The 25,494-nt window shown below is 51.5% G+C and overlaps 9 protein-coding genes across 9 annotated transcripts; 3 read left to right on the plus strand and 6 right to left on the minus strand.

Moving 5' to 3' along the window:
- Positions 1 to 1,318: 1,318 nt before the first annotated feature.
- EDD37DRAFT_646074 (uncharacterized protein) lies at positions 1,319 to 4,171 on the plus strand (the record flags this gene model as incomplete). The annotated part of the gene is made up of 1 exon (XM_062817696.1): positions 1,319 to 4,171. The coding sequence occupies one exon, from the start codon at positions 1,319 to 1,321 to the stop codon at positions 4,169 to 4,171; it is 2,853 nt and encodes a 950-aa protein (XP_062676244.1).
- Positions 4,172 to 4,641: 470 nt separating this feature from the next.
- Positions 4,642 to 6,224, minus strand: EDD37DRAFT_101580 (uncharacterized protein). Its single transcript, XM_062809101.1, has 2 exons — positions 6,061 to 6,224; positions 4,642 to 6,003 (listed from the first exon to the last, which is right to left on the minus strand). The coding sequence occupies exons 1-2, from the start codon at positions 6,077 to 6,079 to the stop codon at positions 4,724 to 4,726; spliced, it is 1,299 nt and encodes a 432-aa protein (XP_062676245.1). The 5' UTR covers positions 6,080 to 6,224; the 3' UTR covers positions 4,642 to 4,723.
- Positions 6,225 to 7,562: 1,338 nt separating this feature from the next.
- EDD37DRAFT_646076 (uncharacterized protein) lies at positions 7,563 to 9,842 on the minus strand (the record flags this gene model as incomplete). The annotated part of the gene is made up of 2 exons (XM_062817697.1): positions 7,563 to 7,809; positions 7,864 to 9,842. 2 exons carry the CDS (start codon positions 9,840 to 9,842, stop codon positions 7,563 to 7,565), a joined length of 2,226 nt encoding a protein of 741 aa, XP_062676246.1.
- Positions 9,843 to 11,632: 1,790 nt separating this feature from the next.
- EDD37DRAFT_101692 (auxin efflux carrier) lies at positions 11,633 to 13,216 on the minus strand. Its single transcript, XM_062809102.1, has 2 exons — positions 12,881 to 13,216; positions 11,633 to 12,825 (listed from the first exon to the last, which is right to left on the minus strand). Exons 1-2 carry the CDS (start codon positions 13,107 to 13,109, stop codon positions 11,807 to 11,809), a joined length of 1,248 nt encoding a protein of 415 aa, XP_062676247.1. The 5' UTR covers positions 13,110 to 13,216; the 3' UTR covers positions 11,633 to 11,806.
- A 191-nt stretch (positions 13,217 to 13,407) lies between these two features.
- Positions 13,408 to 15,080, plus strand: EDD37DRAFT_619336 (L-lactate dehydrogenase). The gene is made up of 5 exons (XM_062815858.1): positions 13,408 to 13,533; positions 13,590 to 13,972; positions 14,026 to 14,117; positions 14,174 to 14,460; positions 14,511 to 15,080. Exons 2-5 carry the CDS (start codon positions 13,764 to 13,766, stop codon positions 14,904 to 14,906), a joined length of 984 nt encoding a protein of 327 aa, XP_062676248.1. The 5' UTR covers positions 13,408 to 13,533; positions 13,590 to 13,763; the 3' UTR covers positions 14,907 to 15,080.
- Positions 15,081 to 15,330: 250 nt separating this feature from the next.
- Positions 15,331 to 17,632, plus strand: EDD37DRAFT_558892 (N-terminal acetyltransferase catalytic subunit; the record flags this gene model as incomplete). Its single annotated transcript, XM_062813767.1, has 2 exons — positions 15,331 to 15,421; positions 15,471 to 17,632. The coding sequence occupies 2 exons, from the start codon at positions 15,331 to 15,333 to the stop codon at positions 17,630 to 17,632; spliced, it is 2,253 nt and encodes a 750-aa protein (XP_062676249.1).
- Positions 17,633 to 17,682: 50 nt separating this feature from the next.
- On the minus strand, positions 17,683 to 19,706 carry EDD37DRAFT_102024 (uncharacterized protein). Its single transcript, XM_062809103.1, has one exon. The coding sequence runs from the start codon at positions 19,467 to 19,469 to the stop codon at positions 17,934 to 17,936; it is 1,536 nt and encodes a 511-aa protein (XP_062676250.1). The 5' UTR covers positions 19,470 to 19,706; the 3' UTR covers positions 17,683 to 17,933.
- A 29-nt stretch (positions 19,707 to 19,735) lies between these two features.
- Positions 19,736 to 23,228, minus strand: EDD37DRAFT_102034 (adaptin N terminal region-domain-containing protein). The gene is made up of 3 exons (XM_062809104.1): positions 22,686 to 23,228; positions 20,198 to 22,632; positions 19,736 to 20,142 (listed from the first exon to the last, which is right to left on the minus strand). Exons 1-3 carry the CDS (start codon positions 22,988 to 22,990, stop codon positions 20,003 to 20,005), a joined length of 2,880 nt encoding a protein of 959 aa, XP_062676251.1. The 5' UTR covers positions 22,991 to 23,228; the 3' UTR covers positions 19,736 to 20,002.
- Positions 23,229 to 23,375: 147 nt separating this feature from the next.
- Positions 23,376 to 24,859, minus strand: EDD37DRAFT_619341 (Choloylglycine hydrolase). Its single transcript, XM_062815859.1, has 2 exons — positions 23,886 to 24,859; positions 23,376 to 23,800 (listed from the first exon to the last, which is right to left on the minus strand). The coding sequence occupies exons 1-2, from the start codon at positions 24,680 to 24,682 to the stop codon at positions 23,536 to 23,538; spliced, it is 1,062 nt and encodes a 353-aa protein (XP_062676252.1). The 5' UTR covers positions 24,683 to 24,859; the 3' UTR covers positions 23,376 to 23,535.
- Positions 24,860 to 25,494: the final 635 nt, after the last annotated feature.

A 25,494-nucleotide genomic window follows, 5' to 3' on the forward strand; every position in this document is an offset into this window, starting at 1 on the left:
GGCCATGCCACCCGGCACAAGGCCGAGCGCGAAGTCGCCACTGGTCGGCCACGGATTTCTACATCTGCAAGTGGTGGTTTTGCAGGGTGAATTCATTGTCTGAGCCACTCATGCCCCTGCTGGCGATGTATTTTCTTCTGCAAGCCCAAGACCCACCACGCGCGGCCGCCGCCATCAGATACAAACAAATATGAGGAGTAGTCATTGGATTTGGTCCGCTTATCTTCAATATCTTGATAAGGCTGTCCATGGACCAGTCAGTTCGCAGCGCAAGATCGCTTCACTATTTAATTAGCCTAACGAAGTCTCCGGCAGTTTCGTTCCCCAGGCCGCGTCTATGGGTCATGTCGCTCCCATTGCCCAAGTCCCCGATAGTCGTGCAGCCCTGCTTGCCCGCGATCATCCTCACCGCCACCCACGTTACTAGGCTCGCTAAATGACAGCGCTTTTATCGATGGTATGAGTTTACATCCAACGGCGTATGCACATTCCAGTCCTATCCGAGACACTCCCCGCACCTTCTCTCGGATGTGTGCTCGGGTAGCCTTCGTTCTTCCGCAGACTCGAGGTAAGCATCAGCTGCATGCATGGTGGCATCTTGGCTCTTGACCAAGCAACAGAAGCATCCGTGATGATTGTACTCCTGAGATGTGATCAATGTCAGATATGGCTGTCAATATGCCAAACCGAGCCTGAGGTTCCGGGCTGACGGTTGACAACTGTCAAATATTCTTATGTCTACGAAGTCAAACGCCATTGTAGGCTTACAGGCTATAGCTGCCAGCCATCAGCCCTTTCGAGATCCATCCTGAAGACCATCAACTTCTGCATGGTCCCTGAGTGATTGAAGATAAGGCCAACAACTCTATCCTCTTATCAAGAGCTTGTCATCTCACGCCCCCCACTTCGAGGGCGACTAAGTACAAGTATTATCACTTCTCTGTGCACGTCCCTTCCTACCAGGCTTACCGGGTCATTTTGACAAGTCTCACTTGCGGCGTTCGCCTCTCTCCTGGGTCAAGCGGCTCTCCAGCTCGATCCGTCTGAAATAAAGGAGCCTCCGTGCTTTTATTGATTCCGTATCCTGATCCAGATTCTCGGTCAGCACTTGATATGGCCATGGTCAATGCGGAACTCTTTCATCAGTCCTTCCTGCCAAACATGACTGCTGCCCACTTTCCACGTGGTTCTCTCGTGGATCTAAACGCTCTCTCCACCAACTTCCGGTAATGCATGGATTATTTAGGCATGCTACCGACACACCCTGGATTTCTTGAACTCGTCGGCAGCCAAAACACATGAAACAGTATCAGTGATCATGGCGCCGGGCTCTCAGTCATGGTGGACTGATGACCGCGTGAATGAGACCGTCACGATAGGCTATGTCCATTCACAACTTAGGCCAGGCGAGCAAGAACTACTTCGACGACCTCTATATTTCGGTGGAGATCTGACCGACGATACATATCTTGACTGGATTTTAACTCGAGCCAAACGCTTTTTCCTGATACTCGTCGCTATCGGAGTTCCTGATCAGATATTTGGCATCGTCGATGACTCCTACGATGACGAGGACTTACCCATCGCCGACTATGCTGTACCAGACCTGCGCCTGTCTTTCCAACCCGACCCTGCCCTCGATAAGCGATTTTACAAGACACAGTTTCGCTTCCTCAGCCGCATTGTCGCCCTGGGCGAGCATATCCGCTATGCTAACGAAGAAACGGTCCCCGTTAACACTCTTGGCTTGAAGTCGGTGGTCATGTCCCTGGGTTACGAGGGTACCGATCGAGTCCGGATACCCGACAATCCCACGGTGTACGTTCGTCGGCGTATTAGTGTCGCTGATCAGTCAGCGGAGGAAGAACTTCTGAGCGAGATTGCCGCCAATAGAAGGCTCGTTCACGAGCATGTTGTGTCAGTGTTCGCTTCCTACACGCATGAAGGCTTCCTAAATGTCCTCTCTTCGCCGGCACCCGAGTGGAGCCTCAAGTCTTTTCTCACTGATACGCCCAAAGCGTTTGATAACCTAACCAAAACGCAACGGCGACATATACTCATCAATTGGCCTCACTGTCTCGCCAACGCGCTGGCTTGGCTTCACAACAATGGGGACAGCCATGGCGCGATTCGACCATCCAACATCCAAGTCGATGAATCCTTCAACATTTCACTAGGCCTCCTTGCCGGAGACGGCGTCTTACGTGGTAAAGTCCGCTCGGACGATATCGAGGCATATCAATATGCTCCGCCAGAGAGATGGAAAAGGGCAGTCACCTATCGAAGCACAGGATCAGCCTCTGTAGTGCTTCCCTCAGGCGGACGGACAGGCCGCAGGATGACAACGAACGACAAGTCGGGCTCTTCCGACGGCCGGAACAGTGTCAGGAGTATTTCTGGCTCGGCGATTCCAACCTACACCTTTCAGCCAATGTCTAAAGGTAATTATGCTAGACTACGTCTACGTGCTGCAAAGACTTTGGACAATTCGTCGCTACCGACTATTGGAGGATCAAGTACGGATGCACCGTCTACACCGACAGACGACAGGTCTATCTCCACCCAAGGGACTGCAAGGCCCGATATACGCACAGCCTTGCCTGTGAGGGCCCCCTCGATTATGTCGTCGACCTCATCCACTGGCACCAGAGAGACAAGAATACCTGCTGGGCCTGTTTTCGTTGCACCACCTGAAGGTCGTAGCACCATGGTCCAACAGTGGCAATCGATAGAACAAGATATGTTTGCCTCGGACATGTTTTCACTTGGTGCTGTCATGATGGACATCATGACCGTCCTCTGCAAGCGCACTTACAGCGCGTTCTCGCGGCATCGCTCCACCAAAAACCGGATGGCAGGGCGAGGGGGTGGTCTGGCTGATGCCAGTTTCCACGCTAATCTGGGTCAAGTCTTCTCGTGGGCACAGTCCTTGGAGAATGAGGCAAACAAGAAATCGAAGAAGGATGAAAGCCAGGCATTAAGTGCCGTGGGTCCTGTGGTACAACTCGCCTTGCAGTGCCTTGCGAGAGACCCCGTGGCCAGAATGACAAGCGAAAAGCTAGAGAGCAGGTTGGCCGAACACATCTCCCGGTCTGCCAGTATTGTCCGCCTTCATTGTACAGCCGGAGCATTGAGTGACAGCAGCAGCGAGCAGACAGCCAGTATCCCAATCCGACAGAAGAATCGTTCAGAACCCGAAAAAGGATCAACAGAGCGCCAGCAGCGGAGGCCATCAACCAATGCATTGGCCGCACAAGGCGAACATCATCCTGGACGACGCATCGACCAGCCAGACGAACACATTTTGCAATCGCCCATTCTTTTCACTTCGACATCACCCAGCGCAATCACCCCACCTGCAATCACCCCCGTCAGTTCGCTCGCATCGTTCAACTTCGACGGCCGCTCAGATACAGTCGTCGCCGAAAGCCCACACTCCCGAGTGCAGTCTGTACGTGGGCCCACTCGACGTGACCCGCATCACGAGCCGTGGTTGAGTGACGGCAGCGACAAGGACACGCCCAAGAAAAGAGAGTGGAAAACATGGCATGATAACGACAGCCAAGTGATGGACCCGCGCCTATCGTACAGCGAGTCCATCGACACCGGTGCCTTCACATACATCAACTACAGCACCAGCGCGTCGTCCGAGGACGAGCAAGGAGGTCTGAAATTCTTCCCAAGAAGGGAGCAACAACAACAACAGCAGCAGCAGCAGCAGCAGCCCCAGCCGCCGCCTCTGCAGCCAAAACCTCCCACAACTCCGCCTACGAGACATCAGACTCCTCCTGACAGACCTCCTCCTGATCGAGCATTGCCGCCAGTCCCACCACTTCCAGCAGCAGCACTCGACAGCCCTAAGACATCCAGACGGCGGACGAAGAATTCCCCGAAGAACTCCCCTCGCCAGTCCAGAGTGGTGACTCGGAATCAAGGGCAGACACAAACGCGCGAAGAGCTGCCGGCGGCGGCAATGCCACCTCCTATAGCAAGACGGTATCCAACACGCAAAGACAGCCTGACTAATCTGGGGCTACATGAAGATGACGATTACCATGATATCATTCGGCACACTGGGACGAGACGATCGGAACGATCAGACCCTGCGAAAGCGGCGCCGCGAAGTCGGTCGAAGCATAGTGCCGACCGACACGACCGACATGCGGCGTGAGAGTGAATAGTGTTTTCCACACATATCAGACTCAGAGGGTTTTGGGGATGCCTATTGCGCAAAACTGCCCAATTCATGTATTATAGTCTTGATAGATGCTGTGCAAATGGTCACAGCATAATGATCGTAACGAGCAATTTACTGAAAAATGTCCCTTGAATTTCAGGGCATGAAGCCACCATATCTGTCGACTACGATGAGGTATATCCAATATCGCCAGAACTACTTCAAATCCTGATTAGCTGGTTCTCTCTTTCCTCGGAGCTCCCAGCTCTTTGATTAGTTGCTAGTGTAATGACAACCACTGTAGTATGTTCAGCCACTGTACAAAACAGATCAGTCCCAACGAGGGCATTCCCAACCCTAACACAATGAGATTCGTCAAACATATGTCAACCGATATGACAAGAACGCCCGGGTATTGATAGTTGGATCCCCCAAACTTTTGGCAAACAAACTCCTGAAAGTCTGACATCTCCATGTCCAATTCAAACACCATCAAAAATGCATATCAATAAGTGATGCCGTCCCGGGATGCAACCAAATGGTAAATCAAAAGTTCTGGGCAATCCCTCCTTGTGTTTGAGGGAAAGTAGGTGCTCGTTCAATACGAGTGTTTCTTCTCGCTTGAACGTCGCGTATCACAGGCTGACCTGCACCTCCACCATATGAAGCATCTCCGTAGGGACCATGACTTGGAGCGGCGTCGTTATAAATGTTATAGGGAACCTCTTCCTGGTAGGACGTGCCAGCAGGAGTATTGTGGGTGTCGGATGAGGTTTCCGAATGATGACCTGTAGAATATGCGGATGATGCGTTAGAGGGGCCACGACGGATATCGGCAGCACCACTGCGGCTCCTTGCAAGTCCACCTGCAGCAGCCGCACCACCAAGTGCTGCAACCCCGTCTCCAGCCTCAGGATGGCCATTCATTAGAGGATCGGCAGAGTAAGCGTCTGATGTCGTGTTGGGTGAATTTTGGAGGCCATACCCGCCAGGCTGACTGCTGCTTTCCGACATGGCAGGACCACCGGGACCACGACCATTTGAGCCGAGTGTGGTGGAAGCCTTACGATTCGATGATGTCGCTCCCCAACCACGATACCCGCTGCCGTCACCTTCGGCTTCGGACTGGTTGTCTGTGTAGGCGCCAACACCGCCCACCAAAGTAGGGTCGCTGTTGGGATTGAAACCATATTCCGCCATCTCATTCTTTCGGAGTTCCTCCGCATTCTTCCTGGCCTTCCTCTTTCTCCACAAAAAGAACCCGATCAAAAAGGCGGCGGCTATAACTACAATCGGAATGACGACGGCAATTGCAATCTTGGCACCGGAGGTGAGGCCACTGGATGAACTTGAATTCGACCCAGAGGCGCTTAAAGCCGAGGCTGTAGACGTTGAGGAGGAGGATGTGGTCGTCGAGCCATCCGTGGCAGTTGTGGAAACGTCTGTGACAGGAACGGAGGTAGATGTGACTACCACAACGGTGGGCGTTGGGCTGCTGTCATTTGTCGTCGTAGAGGGTGTTTCGGTGATAGTAGCTGTGACATTGACAACACTCGGGGTGGTATTAGAAGTGGTGGAAGCTACGACAACGGTAGTCGATGCAGGAACTGAGACGGAAGAGACGCTTGCCGAAGTGACAGAAGCGACACTACTGGTTGTAGGTTCGGAAGTCGATGTCGATGTCGATGTCTCTGTGTAGGTGACTGTGGTGGTGGGAGAGGTGGTAATGCTGTAGGAAGTTGTAGTGATGACTGTTGTGAGGACGGAGTTGGAGGAAGACGCGACAACGCTACCACTGTCGCTGGCGCTGGCGCTCGCGCTCGTCACTAAACGTGTGTTAGCCACCTCGAAAGGAGAAGAGTCAACCTCGATCTAAATATTACCTGTTGAGACGGCGGACATTGTCACTGGGAGCTCTCTCGGGTCGTGTTTCTCGAAAGATGAGGCTTCCCGCAGCAAACGGATAAGGACAGACCCTGGGTTCGGCGCGACGAGGGCACGGCCTGAGTTCGTAGAGACACTCAAAATAGCTGACAAGAGCACAGAAGAGGTGTGAGAGAGGTGTTGTTGTGAGCTGAGGATATCAATGGCGAGCAGTGTAAGGCTCGTTTATCGAGGTGGGAAAGTGGATGGAGGTGTCAGAACACGGGTAAGAAGGTGACCCTTGCGCCCGGAGATCCAATGAGTCGGGATCAGGGTATAACGAGTCGTGTTCTTCCGGGTTGAACAGGTCGATAATCGACAATCTCGATCGTTGTAATGTGGGTTTTTTTCTCCGTATGCTGTAGGGATTTCTCGGTATAGACAGGATATGAGAGTTGGTAAGTAGGGATGAGACAAGCGCAGGGAGGAATTATGGCTGCGAAGGGTGTTGTGGGCAGGTTACTTCTCGGGAGCAAGGCGCAGCAACAATCCAGGGAAGAAGAAATTAATTGATCGGGATGGGAAATGGCAGAGACTTGCGGGGGGCAGTAACGGTGGCCTAAGAAGTTTACAAGCCAAACAGAAATCAGCCGCCCGAACATCCATGCCCGTTAAAGTCTAGCTGCACTGCCAGTTCGCTTGGGTCACCTCTTGGGATCTCCATTCTCACCTTATCGCCTAAACCCTTGTACCTTATTAGAAACCCTCTTGGACTTGTCGCTATTTGAGCCGATTATCCCGTTCCCATGTCTCGCGTTGGCAGAAGAATCCGAAGAAAGAGATAGATAATAGAAAACCGGGTTACTTTTGTGAGACTCTTGCGCGGCTCGCATTTGCATAACCGAGTCTGCTGTGTGACCGGCACAATCACATACAATATTTCCTGCTCCCAAGCCCGGATTATGTGAGACTGCCGCTGCGACATGGTTCAGAGGCTTGTCCCGTCCTTCTGCTGTGACACACGTCTTGCACCAAAGCTGAGGCAGCCCGTGCATGAGTCTCAGGCCAACTTTAGATATGCCCAGAAGTCAGATCGGTTACGGAACTAGCCCTAGCCTCCATCTGTCTCGTACATGACTCTACCCATCTACCGATGAGGTTCAACCTGCATCTCCGGACGCACCTCGCATAAGACTAGGATCTCTTACCTACAGTAGTACAGCTGCCCAATATGGTAGGTAGTATGTATGCATTTATGGTTGCATGGTTGATTGGACTTTTAGGGTTTCGTCCCAAGCACAAATGTAAGTGATATACATTGGTACGTCGCTCTCTCGGAAAATATCGTCGAGGAAGATAATCGACAGCTACCACATGGATTAAGATAAGGTCTAGAGCCCTTCAGTCATGAATGCTCGAAACCTCCATAGAACTCCTGTCGCTAACGCTCATGTGCTGCTGCTGTATATCCCATTTTTGTCCATACCATGTACACATTGCCAGATGGAATGATTGATCGACATCACCGGTTCAGATTCCATTGTGGTTTCAGAGATGCGAAAATCTCATCTTTTGTTCCCGCGACCTCTTTCGGTAGCCGACTGACGCGGTATGCTCCCGTACGAATGTTGTGCAAGTGAAGAGCCGATACCCCAGAGCGGTTGCTTCGAATGCTGCCAGTCTCGCTCATGGAAGACTCTCCTCCGAGGATCCGCGAAGGAGGGGCGAAGTCTAATCCGGTGAACGTGGACGACTTTCTCAAAGCATGACTGCAATCACTATTAGCACAGTTCCATCACGAACGACAACATGAAAACACTTACGGGCTCGGCATCACTGCTAGATCATCAAAAGACGATGCCAGCGGCACATGACCTCTGGGACCCGGCTGATAGGCCTTCATTCCGCCGCGAGGGCTATCAGGTGTTCCGCTTCTTTGGTTGCGGAACTTCTGAGGAGGTGCAAAGTCGGTGGGCAGAAACAGATCATCCTTCAGCATGTGAGGAGTCGGGAGGACATTGAGTGGCTTCGGCGGCGGCAATTTCTTCTTCTGTCGCATCGATGGGGCAGGCGGACCAAACCGCCCTGATGCACTTGAGAATGCCCTGGGGCTAGACATGTAGCTTCCATTCGAGACCGTCGCCCGATGCCTGCCCTGCACAGCGCTGCTGTGGAGTTGTCTCCGAGGTGGTGCGTAATATGCGTCTTGCTGATAATGCCCGTTGGCTGGACTCGAGTCATAGTAGCCCTCCGCACCATCGTAGTACTGCACGTTCCCGCTTGGCGATTGCGGTTTGGTCTCATCAAAGTATTCCTTATAGAACGAGCGGATTCGGTTCGCTCGCTGTTCCGGGTTCTCCGATGGATCATCAGGGGGCAACGGCCGCACACCCATTGTTGACATTCGCGGATCATAACCGAGGTAAGCTTGGTAGTCCTGGTATTCTTGATATTCTTGAGCGGCGTGAGCATCATGTTCATCATAATAATCATCAACCTGCTGATCAGGTTGGCCTTGACCGACCAGTTGTTGTTGTGCAGCATCGTGGTGTCGTTGTTGAACCATGTCTATAGAAGGAGAAGTGGAGTGTTCCGGGCTATTGTTTGTGGGAGTAGGGACGGCCTGACTGGTGACCTGGTCATAGACGGAGCTTTGCTGGACGCCTTGTGAATCGACAACGCTGAGTTGAGGTAGTCTCGCCTGGCGCTCCGCTGGTTGACTGACGGTGATGCTAGGTGCCATAGACGGTTTAGCTTCGTGGTAGGTGACCGCTGGGGGAGCATAAGATTGAACACTGTACTGTGACTCCCTGACGACAGCAGGAGGAGGCGGTAGGACCTTATCCGTTGCAGCGAGCTTGATCTCCGTTGTCACCGCGACGACCTCCTTATCGTCGAGCTCTTCCTGTTGCTGAGTGTTGCCTCCTTTGATGAACTGGCCTAGGTAATTGTTGCTCGCTCTCAGCGCACTGAATGCTCCATTACTGCTGGTGGTGCTCACATAAGACTCTCGTCCAATGCCTGCAGCTGCTGGGGCCAGTAGGTTTGCGTTGCCTTTTTGAGCAGAAAATCTTCTGGGGCCAGGCCCTGAATCTGTAGAAGCGTTCCGGCCTCCACTAGGATTCTCCTGACCATTGCGTAACAAGTTCTGTTTCGAGTCACCTTGAAACCTAAGGCTAGACCCTGTATAACTTGAAGAGTCATCGACTGGGCTACGCAAGCTTGAAGGGGGTCGTATAGACCCGTCGTCCGGAATGAATGTTGTAGCTCGGTATCTGTCGTCCCCAGTGTTCAACGAACGGGATAACGAGTGCAAGGACTCACGTGAATGTTGAACTTCGGGAGGTAAAAGGAAAGGATTCTGTATGCCCATATCCATTGACAAGCCGCGCTTTCTCCCAATCTCCTTGTTCTCCGTCATGGACATCTGCGGAACATTCTGCTTAACGTCGGGGCCTTTCTGCGGAGTGGTATTGAGCCCGAAATCGAGCGACTTGTGTTTGTCTTCAGCATCTTCCCTCCTCAACTTTTTGACATGCCGCCGATGCAGGTATATTAACACGATGAACGCGATGGCAATCGGGATAACCACGCCTAGGACGATAGGTAGAGTGCTGTTCGACCCTCCTCCACCCGAATCACTCGAGTCCGAGGAACTGCTGTCATCATTTCTCACCACCAATGGAACCGGCTTCTCGATGAAAAGTCCCTCCAACCTGCTATCTGGGATGGGTCCTGGTCGAGCAAGGGGGTTTCGCGGGTATATCTGCGGCTCGGTCTCTGGCAGGACATTAGAGGACATTGTACTACGAGGCACTTTGGCCGGGGCGCAGGGCGTCCTTAGACAGCGGCTGACGGTAATTGTATGTGAGGCAGGTTATTGAGACATTTTGATGTCGTCGTGTCTTGAGGGTTGGAGTTGGTTGTAGGTGGTCAATGGGTTTTGCGGTGAACGGTCCAGACTGCACAAAGGAATGGACGTGGGAAACCGGTCCACAGCACGTGTTGCTGAAGGTGTTAAAACGAATGACTTGAGGTGAGCTGTACAAAGGAGTGACTGGTAATGAACGACAAAGAGAAAAATTGTTAGAGAAAAGAGTTGTGTGTGCTCAATGCAGCTTGCATAGAGTGACCGACTTGAGACGAAAGCAAACCCATTTGGTATCGGTACACAAAGGAGAGGGTCGCGGTCTGCGGGCTTGCATTATTGGGGCCATCGGCGGGACGGAGCTTGCTTAAGGTCAACTACTGTGATACAGGGGTGTTGAGTTTGCTAGAGAAGCCCAGAAGAAGTGCAAGCCCACGGCAAGCCGTCTTCGATTGGACATTCCTCTTAACGCCACCGAGCCTAGAGGCTTTAGGCAATGACCGGCTCCAAGCCTTCAACCCCAAGATTAAACGACCGAGTTGAAAGCTGCCAATCCCCTGTGCCCAGAGCACTTGGAGATCTCCGCTTCTTTGCTTTGCTTTGCTTCATCTCAATAATGAGAGATTCAAACAATCCGATTGTGGACTCTGTGGTGGCTCAGTCATGCACGTTTTGTCCACAGCTCATCTTCCAACAATCATGACATACCCATAGTAGGCAAACCCTATGTACATCACAGCAGTAACGACCTGAGATCACTTTGGGGTTCTGACAACAAACACGTCTTCAGCATCGAAGCGTTATACAATAGTAACATCATGGCCACTAATAACCTAACCCCTTGCCCCTGACCATGGGTTTCATTCTTCAACAAGCTTATGTCTATCTCGTCAAACCACCCCAAAATGGTGTTGGCATGCACGGCATGTTATTATCACCGTCACACCTAACTTAGTCTCTGTCAGTTGCCTATCAACCAATTTCCGACAGCGTCCAGGGTTGGACATGTCGCTAACCAGGTCTCTGAATCTCTGGCCCACCCACGTGCCCACATCAGAATGATCTCGCTTTGACCATCACCTTGGTCCTGCAACAACGCCCTAAGATTTTCGATCAGATACCCGGACACTAAATGTCACCATCGTCGTCATACTGGGCGGTCTGCGTCTCGAGTGCTCGACAAGATGTTCCTCGTGCTTCGCTTGTTTATCAGTCTATCCACCCAGGCTCCATAACGAATCTCGAGTATACATATACATCGAATCGGCTCACTTTGCCATATGGATGGCGTCACTAAACGTCCTATTGCCCATGCTTGCTGTTCAGCCTCTTATGCATTCTCAAGCAGGCGAATGGTTTCACAGAATTTGCCTTCCCAAAACAGGATGATAAGGGCCCCATATGTCGACAAGACAAGGATCTTCAAGCCTCTTTGCGGATCTCCCGTTCGTCACAGCTCATTTCCTGCACTTGAGACAACGAAATCACGAAAACAGTTGCGGAAACGAACCAGCGAGCTCCCTGATAGTGACGTTGGGACCAAAGACTGATTGTTTCAAGCTGTCTTCCTCGCCGTTTGAATAGCATGGCGGATCATGATCACACAGAATACCATGCTTGGATGCTATTCTGCGAAAATATTGCTTTTGCGCGCCATGAACGCGCTGTCACGTGGGTAGCCTTGTGCAACCTCACAGGCTTCTGGGAGTTCATATCCGAGCAGGTGTCCGAGAGCAGACCAAAAATAATACACTTTCGCCGGCCCTAAAAAGCACGTAATATGGTCACAACCTGCCATGAGATCATTTCGATATGGCAGCTTGACTAGCATATAGCGCTCCAACGACTGTCAAAGCCAGGACCGGCGAAGCAGCATATGAAAACTAAGGCCGTGTCAGTCAATGCAGAAGGAGTTCAACAATACGACTTACCGTCAAGATCTTCGAAATGGTCATTTTCTCATCTTCGCTTGCGCCGCTAACTTCTGCCATAGCCACCAATATCATCGCAGGTGGACCCGTAGGCATCAATGCCATTGTGAACCAAAGTATGGGATCATCAAGCAAGAGGTTTGTCTTGGTGGCCAGTAACCAGATGATGGCTATCGACAGCACCGGCCAGATAATGAATCTGATGCCCAGAATGAACAAAGTCGATCCCCATGGTAAAGTTTTATCCTCGCCACGTTTCACCTTCTGAAGCGACGCCGATAGGGACACACCTACCACCACTACTTGCAAAGTGACGAAAAGCTGTCCAATCTTTGAAATCGATTGGGTCAGCCAGGCTTTGAAGAAACCTCCCTCTTCAGTGTCATTGAAAAAGACCCTATGCAATGGCGGGACGAGACCAAGGATGGCTCCGATCACGGCCCCAATCAGGGGAGGGTTTGCGAAGTCCGACATGAAAGAGAGCGCGCCCTGGGCGCGCTGAGGAATCTTATCCCAAAGTTGCTTCCCAAGATGGAACGCTCGTGCTTGAAATTTGTCTTGGTTCTTGCGTACACGATTCGGTAGGAGGGAGGTCTGCTCGTCATCATTGTCCTCTCCATGTTCCGCGTCGCCATTGGCATCGCCATTCTGCTCCGCTTCGCTTTCCTCATCGTCTTGGTCTTCTTGTTCAGGCTCCTTGTCGGCAGCGAGTAACCGTGGGCCCAGGGCAAAGGTCAGACTGTTGCTCACAAGGGCGCACACAAGGAAGTAAGATTCTGCTCGGCTGATGGCTTTCGATACGGTATCGCCATCCGTCAACAACTTATCCAGTATGCCACTGGTTTCCAGTGACTCAATTAGCAGCAGCGGCAGGCTTGTTGTATTGTTGAATGCGAGTGCAGGCGTCACGTAAGCCGGCAATTTGAATACTCTGACTGCCAGCAGTCCAATGCCGACAGATACTAGAATGAAAAAGAGAGACCAGACTAGGAAGAAAGTCAGCCAATAATACCCAGAGTCAAATACTGCAAGGTGACTTACTTAGAATGGGAACATATCGCGTTCCAGTGTCAGCGTGCAGTTCACTTCCGACTTTGGTAATGAGCAGAGCTGGTAGAAACATGTGCACGCAGACCTTGGAGATCTTCTTGGAAGCCGCTCCATCGAGAAGTTTGTATTGGTTCGCGAGGACGCCATAGAAGATAACCAAGAGAATGGAGATACTGGCTTGCAAGGCGCCCAAGAACGATTGTAGGATACCGTTCACCATGGTAGCCAAGATGCCGAGAGATAGACCCAGAAGGAATATGTCAAATAGGACCACGACGTGGCTTATTAGAGGAAATTTTATTTTGGATGCGGATCACCATCGAGTGTGGTTCGAAGTTGTAGACTCTCGTACCTTGCAGCGTCGTAACAGTGTACGGAGTACTGTGTAAGGCAAGCAATAAATCATTCAGCCACGCACGTCACTTTTTATCGGTCATGGATTGCGGATTGTGGCGTCTCGTCCTTAGAGCGAGGAGGAAATGCGGGGAGTTGAGAGACGCGTGGAAGAGGTTCACCAAACCCAAGTTTGAGTTGAGATATGAAGCAGGCTATCTGTACTTGATGGTTCCTATAAACAACGTATCAGCCGTCGCAGGACGACTGCAAATACGAGGTAGGTCGACTGTCCTCGTTTTGGTACCTAGGTAAGGTTTAAAACAGTCCAGGAAGGCGTGACTTCTCGCTGATCGGATGGCTTTATCTCATGGTGTGTGCGCTCGTCTACCCACTCGTATCGACCACAACTACTGCCTGCTCACAGCAGTCTCCTACCGAAAGCGATTAAAAGAATTGATCCGCAGCTGGAATCTTCTCAACGCTAACATTTACTGACTGCGTTGAAAAGCGCTCATATATTCGTCAACTACAAAGTAACATGGAGTCTCTACCCGCAGCGCACGACCTAGCAAGCTCCGGTGCTCGAATTGCTGTCTTGGGCGCAGGAAGCGTGGGTTCGGCGATAGCTTTTTCCCTCATTCTAAATCCTGTAGCAAGTGAGGTGCTTTTGGTCGATCCGAATACCAAATTGAGGGACGCGCAAGTTAGAGATCTCGAAGACGCTACCACTTACCATGGTGCCGTTGGGTGCGTCGATAAGCTTTGTTGACTTCTACTATAGTCAACTAATTTTCCTACAGGTTTGGTGGTGTGAGGATCCGAGCTGCGAGTCACAAAGAGGCAGGGCAAAGCGACATCGTTATCATCAGTGCAGGTGCGAAACAGCGGCCAGGTATGTCAGGAACGCTCCATTGAGGTGTCTGTGGTGCTCACAGGACATCCTCCCAGGCGAATCTAGAACCGACTTGTTGGCTCGCAACCTGTCTATCTTGAAATCAGCTACCGATGACATGAAACCCTTTCGACAGGATACTGTTATCCTTCTCGTGGCCAACCCAGTCGACATATTGACCTACTTCTGTCAGAAGTACTCAGGTTTACCTCGAGAGCAAGTCATTGGAAGCGGCACTTTTCTTGACACCGCAAGACTAAGGGGCATCTTGGGCCAGAAGATTGGCGTTGATGCCGGCAGTGTGGATGCATATGTGCTTGGTGAACATGGCGAAAGCCAGATGGTGAGACGAGAAGAACATCTGAAGCTATATATGCTGACTACAACTTGCAGGTTGCTTGGTCTTGCATAACGATCGGTGCTGTTCCTCTGGAACAATGTCTGCCGGCGCATGTGACCATTGACCGCAAAGAAATAGCGGTGCAGACCAAAGACAAGGCGGCGAAGATCATTGAAGCGAAAGGGGCAACGTCTTTCGGCATTGGAGCCCTCGCTGCGGCCATCTGCAAGTCCATCATTTCCGATCAACGTACCGTGCGTCCAGTGTCCCATTATATCGACACCTTTGGATGCTGCTTGAGCTTGCCAGTGGTGCTTGGGCGGAGAGGCATTGTCCGGTCACTCAATACAATGCCACTGAATCAGGAGGAAACAAATCTATTGGCCGAGAGCGCTGAAGCATTGAGACGGCTCATTGCACAGGCAGAACAACAAGAAGCCCTGCGATGAGAGCTTTTTGACTGCTAGGTTTTCGTTCTGGACGCATGCGGTTTCACCGTGTAGATATTACAGCGTTGAGTACCTGATAGAACATAGACGAAGAAACAGAAAGGTCGGTGAAGGATTCCGAGTTTTGGTCTCATTCCCCGCCAAGCTTTTCTTATGGACGAGGCTGCCACCGGGAAAAGCGCCGCAAATGTTGTATGAACCCAGCGGGCTATTCTGACACCAGCAACACCAACAGTCAATCTTCGTTCGCTGAGAGCTTCACTTGGTGTTGTGTGCGTTGTGGCTTATTCCATTTCAGCGTGAACATGTTTTAGGCTTACATTCATTCAACCCTCTTTCTTTGACCCAGGCTGCCTGAAGTGCCTGCTGATACTATTGGAATCCTCCGTCATCGACCTCTGTTCGTGCCGTTGTCCTCGTCAATATGGCACAACCTCAGCAGCAATTGTCCAACAAGGACAATGCCCTGTTCCGACAGGTTGTCCGTAATTTTGAAAACAAGCAGTATAAAAAGGGTACGATGGCACCAGTGCCCTTGCGAATCAAGCTAATCTCTCTCTGCAGGTCTCAAGGCAGCCGAACAGATCCTCAAGAAAAGCCCCAACCATGCCGACACGCAAGCCATGAAAGCCCTGATCATCGGATCACAAGGGCACAAGGAGGAAGCGTTCGCATTGGCTAAAACTGCGCTCGGCAACAATATGAAGTCCCATGTCTGTTGGCACGTGTACGGGATTTTGTATCGTCAAGAGAAGAATTATGAGGAGGCTGTCAAGGCATACAAGTTTGCGTTGAGGATGGAGCCCGAGTCGGCTCCCATTCAACGAGATCTGGCACATCTCCAGATCCAGATGCGCGATTATGAAGGCTACATTCAAAGTCGGAGGAATATGCTCCAGCAGAAACCGGGCTTCCGACAAAATTGGACTGCTCTGGCTATCGCGCATCACCTGGCAGGAAACTACGAGGACGCCGAGAACGTCCTCACCACTTACGAAGAAACCCTCAAGACGAAACCGAAGAGGGCCGATCTGGAGCACTGGGAGGCTGTACTTTACAAGAATTACATCATTGCCGAGTCAGGGGATCTGGAAAAGGCGCTGGAGCATTTGGAGGCCGTCGGGAAAAAGAGTCCAGATGTCCAGGCAGTGATGGAGATGAAGGCAGACTATCTGGCGAGGCTGGGACGAAAACCCGACGCAGAAGCAGCGTATGCTGCTTTGTTGGATCGAAATGCGGATGATTCAGCTTACTATGATGGCTGGGTCGAAGCCAAAGGATTGAAAGTTGCATCCGTTGCCGACATCAAGAAAGCGTATGAGGAGCTGGCTGCCAAATACCCTAAAGCAGATTCCCCGAGACGAAGGCCGTTGGATGTACTATCAGGAGACGAGTTCAAACAGGCTGCGGACGCATATCTCCAAAAAATGCTTCGACGGGGCATACCCTCGACATTTGCGAATATCAAGCACTTATACACGGATGGGTCAAAACGAGATATTGTGCAAGATCTGGTAGAAGGCTATGCAGCTGGAAAGGTGGAAAAGCAAACGAACGGTACAACGGAGAATGGTGATAGCAAGGATCAATCGCGGTTCGAGTCGTCGGTCCTCTATTTCCTGGCGCAACATTACAACTACAAGCTGAGTCGAGATCTTGATAAAGCCCTCCACTATGCCGACAAGTGCATAGAATTGGATCCGAGATCTGTCGATTTTCACGCCGTACAGGCAAGGTCGTACAAGCACAAGGGTGATGTGGTCAAAGCGGCTGAGATCATGGAACAGGCACGTGCCCTGGACGAGAAGGATAGGGCTATCAACACAAAATGTGCCAAATACCAATTACGAGCCGACCAAAACGACCAAGCGCTCGAGACTGCGGGTAAATTCACGCAGAACAAGACTGGTGGCCCTTTGAGTGATCTTATCGACATGCAGTGTGTCTGGTATCTCACTGAAGATGGAAAGTCATATCTCCGTCAACGAAAGATCGGCCTCGCCCTGAAGCGCTTCCACCAGATCCTGGCAATTTTTGACATCTGGCAAGAAGACCAATTCGACTTCCACAACTTCTCGCTTCGAAAGGGTATGATCCGAGCTTACGTCGACATGTTGCGGTGGGAGGACCGGCTCCGTGAGAACCCTTTCTTTTCCAACATGGCCATCTCCGCAATACAAGCCTATATTTTGCTCGCTGACAACCCTGACCTGGTCCACGGTCCGATCATGGACAACCTCAACGGCACGGGCAAGGACGGGGAAGTTAGCGCCGCAGACCGTAAGAAGGCACTGAAAAAGGCCAAACGTGAGCAAGAGAAGATGGAGAAAGCAGAGGCAGACAAGAAGGCCGCACTTAAGGCGGCCAAGTCGAATCCGAAGAGCGAAGATGCCGACACCAAGAAGGAAGACCCGGACCCGTTCGGCAAGACGCTGGTCGAGACCAAAGACCCGCTCAACGATGCGATGAAGTTCCTGACGCCACTGTTGGAATCGTCGCCGGAGCTTGTCGAGGCGCAGTGCATGGGCTTCGAGCTCTACATCCGACGGAAAAAGTATCTCCTCGCTACCAAGTGTTTATTGGCCATCAATGCGCTGGACGCGGGTCATGCGCAATTACCCGAGTACAAGGCCCAGTTGAAGCAGGTGCTTGCGGACAAGCCTGCCGAGTTGTCGGACAAGGCCCTGGATATCATCAAGAGCGAGGCACGAGAGCTGCTCAAATAAGCATGACGACCCCAAAGAGGTTATACTTGTGTCATTGGAGGCGGTGGGAAACGCGGAAGAAGGGGGATTGAAAAGGTCATTGCGTGTCGCTGGTGTTATCTCATGATGATTTGAGATCTTATGGGTGATCATTTTGGGTTGCCGGCATCGAAGTTGCATTGCGACGGCGAGATAGCAAGGAGCCACTGTGACTTGGCCTGAGATAGCACATCCTGGCCTAACAAAATCAAAGAACAAATCAAATTAGCCACATGTTCTCATAAATTCGGTCGAGGCTGTATGGCCCTGAATGCTAATCTATTCACAATGCAAGAATTATGCACATCACCAAGCTCGCTGAAAATGCCAACGCTAGCACCAAAGAATCCGTATGCACGCTCCTCGTCGCAGCACTAGGCGCCTCCTTGCCCGTGCCAGAACCTCCAGAGGCAGTCGCCGCGCAGCTGGTCACTCCGCATTGATAGCCCGACGGACAGCATCCTCCACCTAGATCCGCGGCGCATGTAGACCACCCTTTCGCACAAGAGCCAGTTAAGGCGGTGGATACTCCCGTGATCCCGCTGCCCGTTGGCGCCACGACAGTCACACCGTCGGTGCTGATGACCGTAGTGCTTGCGCTTGCAGGACAGGACGTTGTGTCGCAATTGCGGCCGGTCTGGCAGCAGCCGCCCTGATAATAGGCGCTGCAGGCGTAGAAGCCCGTAGGACACCCGCTGACACTGGTGCTACTGCTTGCGGTCGTGGTCGTTCGAGAAGTCGAGGGTGCAGTCGTATCAGAGCTGACGGACAGTGTTGTCGTGGTTGTTTGGTCGATTGTTGTCAGCGTCGTTGGGCGGACCGGCGGAGCTGCTGTTGCGGAAGAGCTGGTGGTGGAAGCAGGACAATTTGCTGAACCGCACGACCGGTCTGTTGGGCAGCAGCCTCCGCCGAGGGACGCTGGACAAGACCGGTAACCGGTCGAGCAAGCCAGGACATTGGGCGTGGAAGTCACGGTGACTGTTCTGGTTACGGTCAGAACTTGAGGTGACAGGGTGGACGCGCTCTGTGTTGACGTCGTCGAAGTGGTTGTTGTCGTTGAGGTCGATGTGGTAGTTGTACTTGACCCGGACGGTGTGATTGTCGTGTAGGATGTGACTGTTGTCGTCGAGGCAGATAGCAACGTTGATACGGTCGCAGTAGACGTCTGAACGCATCCGACGTCGTAGCATGCATAGCCTGGTATGCAGCAGCCCGCTCCTGGGTTGTTTGGACACGAAGTGTAGCCCGACTCGCACGTTGAAAGAGAGCCTGCACAGACCTCTCCCGACGGGCAGCAGCCGACATCCCCGAGCCCGGTGTCTGTTACGATCTGACATGTCGAGCCCGTCGAGCAGCAGCTGTTTGGCCGGTCTATGGACGTGCACGCTGAAGTCCCCGTAGGACATTGGAAGGCCCGTTTCTCAAACAGATGCCAGCCCGGGAGTCGCGGATATCTGCGTTCCTGGTGATGTGTATGTACCCGGACGGGATGATCGAACGAGGTGTACAGGCTCGCATTCGTCCAACTCGAATACTTGTTCAGCTCGCTCTCTTCTGGCTCAAAACCCCAGTACTCGAGGTGAAATTTCTGTCCAGGATCATCGCTCATCTTTCTCACTCCTGCCACGGATGTATGTTGTAACTTTTGCTGGATGTCAATACTCCGCTTGAGCCGCATCTCATCCTCCGGATAGTATTTCGCGTCGGGTGGTAGGTTGTAGTGCCCGTACGCAACCTGGCACGATGCTGGTACGGGAAAAGTGCCGATGAAGATGAGAAGGGAGGTAGGCAGCGCTGCCAGGCGCAGCCATGGTGCCATGGGAAGGACTGGAGATGGGACAAGTGCTGCGTAGCATGCGCTTCGATGGGAGGCCTATGGGATCATGCGAGTGGAAGACGATAGTAACATTTGTACATGGAAAAGGGTGAAGAAATTAGTACGACATGAAAATGATTCTGATCTGAAGTCAGCGACAGAAACGTGGCAGTGCGAGTTCATCATCTTGGGACTCGAAGTTGGTGGTGTTGGCAGAATGAGATGGCTGGGATCAAGATCAAGATGCGAGATTCATCGGAGAATGTTTAATTTGAAGTGGTGGATTCGACTGGTGATGATATGCCACCTATTTCAGGCTTGGGAACCGCGGCCAAGGCAGCCTAGGGACCCAAATCCATGGCCCCCTAGCCTCATTCCAACCTCGATCCATGTTCTTTCGTCCACTATCATATCGTTCAGCCTGACATGCGACTATGGACATATATTGTCCTCTTGTTGTCTGATCTTGCAGAACTTTTAGAGCGCCAGACCTTTTGCATACCACCACTCAGTCGTCTGTTGAACCAGGGTTTTCTCTAATATGTCCCAGCCTTCAAACCCTTGAGCGATCCCAAACTCAACGCCAGGCCTTGCGACCGTGAACGGATTCGGATAAATCCTACAATCGAGTTGTCTGCCGTCTTTTCTATACTCAAATTCGCCAATGCGTCCTCGCCTATGAGTAGTCAGCTTTCTTGCTCTTTGCCGCGACCGAAAGACACATGACTTACCAAACACACTCCGAGCATAGAGATTGGCGCTTAGAAATTGACAATCGCCCTTCAATCCGGCATCAGGAGTCAAACAAGTCATATTAGTACTCTTCATCAACTGAACCAGGAACTCGCGGAGTGTCTTTTCGGTCGCCTTGCTATTGATGTTGACCTTATTCTCCCATTCGAATTCGGTCCACATCGTTCGGAAAGCCGTTTCGGAGCAGGTTGCTGGCTGTATGTAGTCCATGATGTCGGCATGGATATCGTTCAGGATAACGACATGAGTGTCCGTGCCTGATGGCGAGTCATAGACGATGTTGCCGAATATGACACCTGTGTCGGTGCTTGACACTTTGATTGTCGACTGCACATTGAGGAAATCCTGCGGACCAAGATTATGCGTGGTCGGTCTTTCCACCACCTTTAGATCTCCTAATGTCGCAAACTCCACCGATAGGTTTTGAAGTGTCTCTCTCGTTTGATTTACCAAGAGGACGTCAAGAATGATGTCGAACTGGTGAACCTTGACATATGCTTCTGCATACACCGGGTCTGAGAAGCCAGTCAACTGCACAACGCGGCTAAGTTTGGACGACAAGTCTTCGAAAGACGTGTCTCCACCTGTAGCCTTCTCCAGGTCGATTTCCATATCATCTGTTCCGTCGCTGGCGCTCTTCTTAGCCAGTTGCCGTATCGTGAAGACATCATCCACCTGAATTGCTGTCTTCGCCTTCTCCACAGCCTCCTTGGCTGCACGTTTCTTCTCCTCGACTTGGACCATCGCTCGGAAGGCTTTTCTGGTATCGTCAAGGAAGGATGTTTCGAGCTCCTTTCGTTCTGTGAATTCTGCCAAAGCCCTCACACAAGACATTATTCTATCGACAGAATCCTCATCGATTGGTGCTTTGACGAAATGTGATTGTCCAACGCGAATGATCGATATCATAATCAACATAGCCTCGGCACGTAGGGCATTCGTCCGCGCTTGGTCGGAAGAGATTTCGGAATGGCGCATGACCAACTTGGTGAGTGTTGATGAGAGTACAGTGCCCAGATAGTAATCGCCGTCAAGAATCAGCTGCCTCAATGGTGGCTTCTGAGCTGCTTTGACCGCTTCCAGTCGAGCCTTTGCAGCAGAGTCGCTCGTCAGCGCCGACTCAGTAGCATATGTGCCGTCGGCCAGAACCTTTCTAGATCCGCTGGTTGGTGCCTTGGTTGCGTGGCCGTTGACCTGTTCTTTCGGTTCAGCGTCTTCACCATCGTGCGATTGTTCGTCGAGTAGTCGTTGTTCGGATGCCAGAATAGGAATCTCTCCAAGACTGGCCCGGATGCGTTTCCAAGCTTCCTTGATATCGTTCTCTTGCAACGAGTACTCGCCGATGACCCACAACGACCCGCGGTACACTTTGCCGGCGCGGACTTCGCCAAGTGTAGAGACCAATCTTTCCACGATTGACGATCGAAGGTTGGGAAACTTTTCCACCACTTCTTTGACAAACGAGATAACGTCCACTGCAGAGCTGTTGTTGAAGTCTTGGATAAAGTCCATCAATACATCGACAACGCTGGCGGCAATTTCAGAGAACTTGATGGCGCACTGATGGATCGACTGGATCAAGAGTTGTCGATACTCCGAGTTCTTCTCGTATTGCTCACTAACCGTCTTGCTTAGTTCTTTCTTGAGCAGCATTACGACTTCCTGCACGTTTTTGCTGGACACCATCTCTAATGCGATGCCGAGCGCCTTACGTCGCACGTCAAGGTCGGGACTCGAAAGCACACGCAGTATCTCCATCGTGAGGTCATCTAGAACACCTTCATTGCGTTTCCGTAGCTGATCAACTCGATCAAGCACGATGAGCTTAACGTTGTTGTCTGCCTCTTTGATGCTTAGTTCAATCAGTTTCCCTGCAGCAGCCTTTACTGCCACAGGATTGCTTGTGAGCGCCGTGAGAGAGGTCGCGGCTTCGTATACCACAGTGCTCGTGTTGGCTTCCAGCAGATCGAATATCAGCCTCAAGTATCGCGCTTTGTTGGCTTGGTTCTGCACAGCATCTTTCCTTATGAACTCAAGTTCAACCAGTTGCAGCAGTTCATCAGCATTTACCACCCCATCCAGCACGCCAGTGAGATATTCCAGAGCCTTTTCGTGGCTGATGCTCATCAATGCAGCAAACGCATTGCGCTTGCAGGTCGTATCGCTCTCGCCTGCAAGAAAGGTATGAAGCATCTCAGGGGCGTCCGGAATAAGGTGTTGAGCATGCTGATATACGGAGGCCAAAGCCCATACCGCGTTCTTTCTCACATAGGCATGTCGGTGATCGAGGCAGGTCTGCGCGGCGGACAGGAGAGGTTCGATGAGTTCGGGTTCGCGGAGCTTGGACAGGAATCGAAGTGTGTTTCCTCGTACGAATTCATTCGGATGCTGCAGGTCATTTCGAATACCATTACTAACTGCGGTCAGTTTGTTGTTCTTCTCTCGTGGGAGGGATGCCCGCCATACCACACCAGAATCATCTCCTGCTTCAGTTTTCCACTGGCGTCGTGTTTCGGGCATAATTCGTAGTAGAAATATAATAACTTCTTCAGGGCCTTGCTCTTTGCGGGCATGACGAAGCGGATAATGTGCATCAGAAGATTGGGCATAGGATCACCATTGAGCATTATGGTCAATATCCTCCGCATGGTATCCATCTTGGACTCATCTGTGCCCTTTTCTAACTGGTTCTTGAGGTCCTGTTGACTGGGCTGGTCGGCTGTGTTGTCCAGGTGGACCAAGCTGTACGAGTTGTCCAGAAAGGTCGCCATGGTTGCTGAAGATGGCCCTCCGGCCCAAGCAGGAGAATCTCGGACTGGTTCGAGCGGTCAAGTAGTACCCGTGAAATGCGCAGGGAATGGAAGGGTGGTATGACAGTAGGATCAGCACATTGTCTGGAGGCCGACCGTGTCCAGATGGTCACAGAAGCTTGCGAGGGACAAGGTAAGAGTTCGGGTGAGGCTCAAAAGACAACGTTCAACAGGACAGCAACGCCAAAATCACTACCGGAGCGCGACGTCCAGGGGACTCGGAGAAGTGTCCAAAATGCCATATGGAGCAACCTTGGCGACACGCGTTGCACGTGATATTGTGGGGGTTCAATGTTATCAGGGGATAGCTATCGCAGGCTTTCATTCACTTCAAACTCCTCTTCATGCCACCTCAACTTTCTCACGTCAGAGGTTCACCCAGGTCGTCACCACACTCTGATTATCCGACAGCGCAAAGAGAAGGACTAAGGGGACCTGCATCACCAGGAATGTTATGGACCAAAACTTTATCATTCAATCTATCCGACATAAAGAAGTGAATATGTCTATGAATTGGCCTCCAGATACGTGAATGGTGTGGCCTTCTGAAATTGACCGGTCATGTCGCCCACTCTATCAGTCCAGTTGATGCCCAGCAAAGGCAAGTCCCTCGTCTGGCCGCCCGTGGTCAAGTTCAGTTTTGAGAGTTCCACCCAAAACATCTTACCATCTGTTGCACTCTCATAATAATATACGAGCTCCTTTGTGTCGGCATATGTTCGCCAAAGTGTGGGAGTAATATTTGGGGTGTCGATATTGATTGGCTCCATTCTATGAGTCGTTAGAAAGCTGCATGCGCTGGATCAGGGGAAACTTGAAGACTCTGCTCCAATGGTACCAAAAGGGGAATACGTACGGTACGCTCACAGCGCGAATCATTCCAGCTGTGGTCGCCAAAGCAGTCACCTCCTCTGTAGCACCCGGTGCAACATCCACATAATGCGCAAGACGTGCAAAACGATCTGCCGGTCGGTCCGTACCCGGGAGAGAAAAGTTGGCGATGGTTGACCAGTACTCGTTGATTGCCAACTGCTGGTCATAATCGGGCTCATTCGTCATCACCTTGTACTGTGTTCCGTGGTGAGTGACTAATGATCCATTCAGCCACTCAAGGATGAGGTTGTCACCAGTGGCGTCGCTCAAAGATAAGTGCATCAGAGTTGGTACACCCGGGATCAGAGCCATGGTGCGGACTTGGAATTTTGGCTCGCCGCTTGCGTCGAAGAGATCGTTGGCCGCTTCCGCAACCGTGGCATACTGATCCAGGAAATACTGAGGCCAGATAGCAAGGGACATGGCTTGTTGTGATGTATTCCGTGGACCATAGTCTCCATCAGCAAGGTAAAGAAGGTTTGCGACCAATCCTTGGGTATTCATTCCGTCGCAGGTTGAAATATTGTACGCCGTGGTGATGACTGATCCATACTTGCTTGTCCATGACGCGGAATTGTTGCCAGCCGAACCGTTGCGCTGAAGACCAGCAGGGAAAGCGAAAATGCTCGAGTTCGTCGGTGTCAGCCAATCCATTGATCGGCCAATGACGATGCGGTTGCCATCCGAAGAACCGCTATTGTAGGTGACCCTGGAACAAGCGAACACATCGGAGAAAAGAAGAGGTAAAACGAAAGAAACCTGGGCGAGAGGGCCGAACATGGTGGTGGGCAGATATGTTGCTGAAGCTAAAGGACAGTCTTACCTTGACGCCACAGGCGAAGTATTTACGAGACGCGGCGAGCTTCCTTTATATCAGCAATCCAACAGGCACGAGCATGCGATGCAATGAGATTTTCCTGTGCTGTCGTATTCACTCTCACACTATCATTATTAGCCTTTTTGAGGATTGATCTCTGGCTGAGGTATTATGAAACGCACGGTCGGAGCATGTAGAACGGTCCGTCTGAGATCTAAGTCTAAATCTGGATCGGATATGGTCAGAAATGGAGCAGGGTCCTGTCAGATCTATGGAGGCGAACTCTGTCAATTGCATGCTGCTGGCTCAGGACATCCAGAGCCTCAAAAGGATGTGGTAAGTTCGGAACTTCCTTAGCGCTATCAACAAACAACTGCACGTGCGTTTGTCACGAACACTGGTTGCCAAAGGGTCTGGATGGCGCACGGATCATCCAACGAGCATCGTCTTACTTTATGGAGGTCTGCTCCACGCTATTGACATCAAATCGACGTTACAATGCAGTGGCCAGAACATGCAATACGGCATACGGCATACGGCCCAGAGGCATTCACCATCGACAGGACTATGTCCTTAGTATGGTCGTCCTCGAACGCCACGACTCTTTCTTTCAGACGAGCGCTTTCCAAATTTAGATCGAGTTTTGCACCACTGAGACAACGGTGCTCCGCGTGAACAGCGTCCTGTCAACACTGTGTGCTTTTGTGGTTGCAGCACTATCGACGTAATAGCTGTGTCTCGTCGTTCATTATTTTGTGTGCAGGTCGCAATCTAA

The sequence above is a fragment of the Exophiala viscosa genome (assembly GCF_022695815.1).
Source record: "Exophiala viscosa unplaced genomic scaffold EDD37scaffold_1, whole genome shotgun sequence".
Classification (NCBI taxonomy): domain Eukaryota; kingdom Fungi; phylum Ascomycota; class Eurotiomycetes; order Chaetothyriales; family Herpotrichiellaceae; genus Exophiala; species Exophiala viscosa.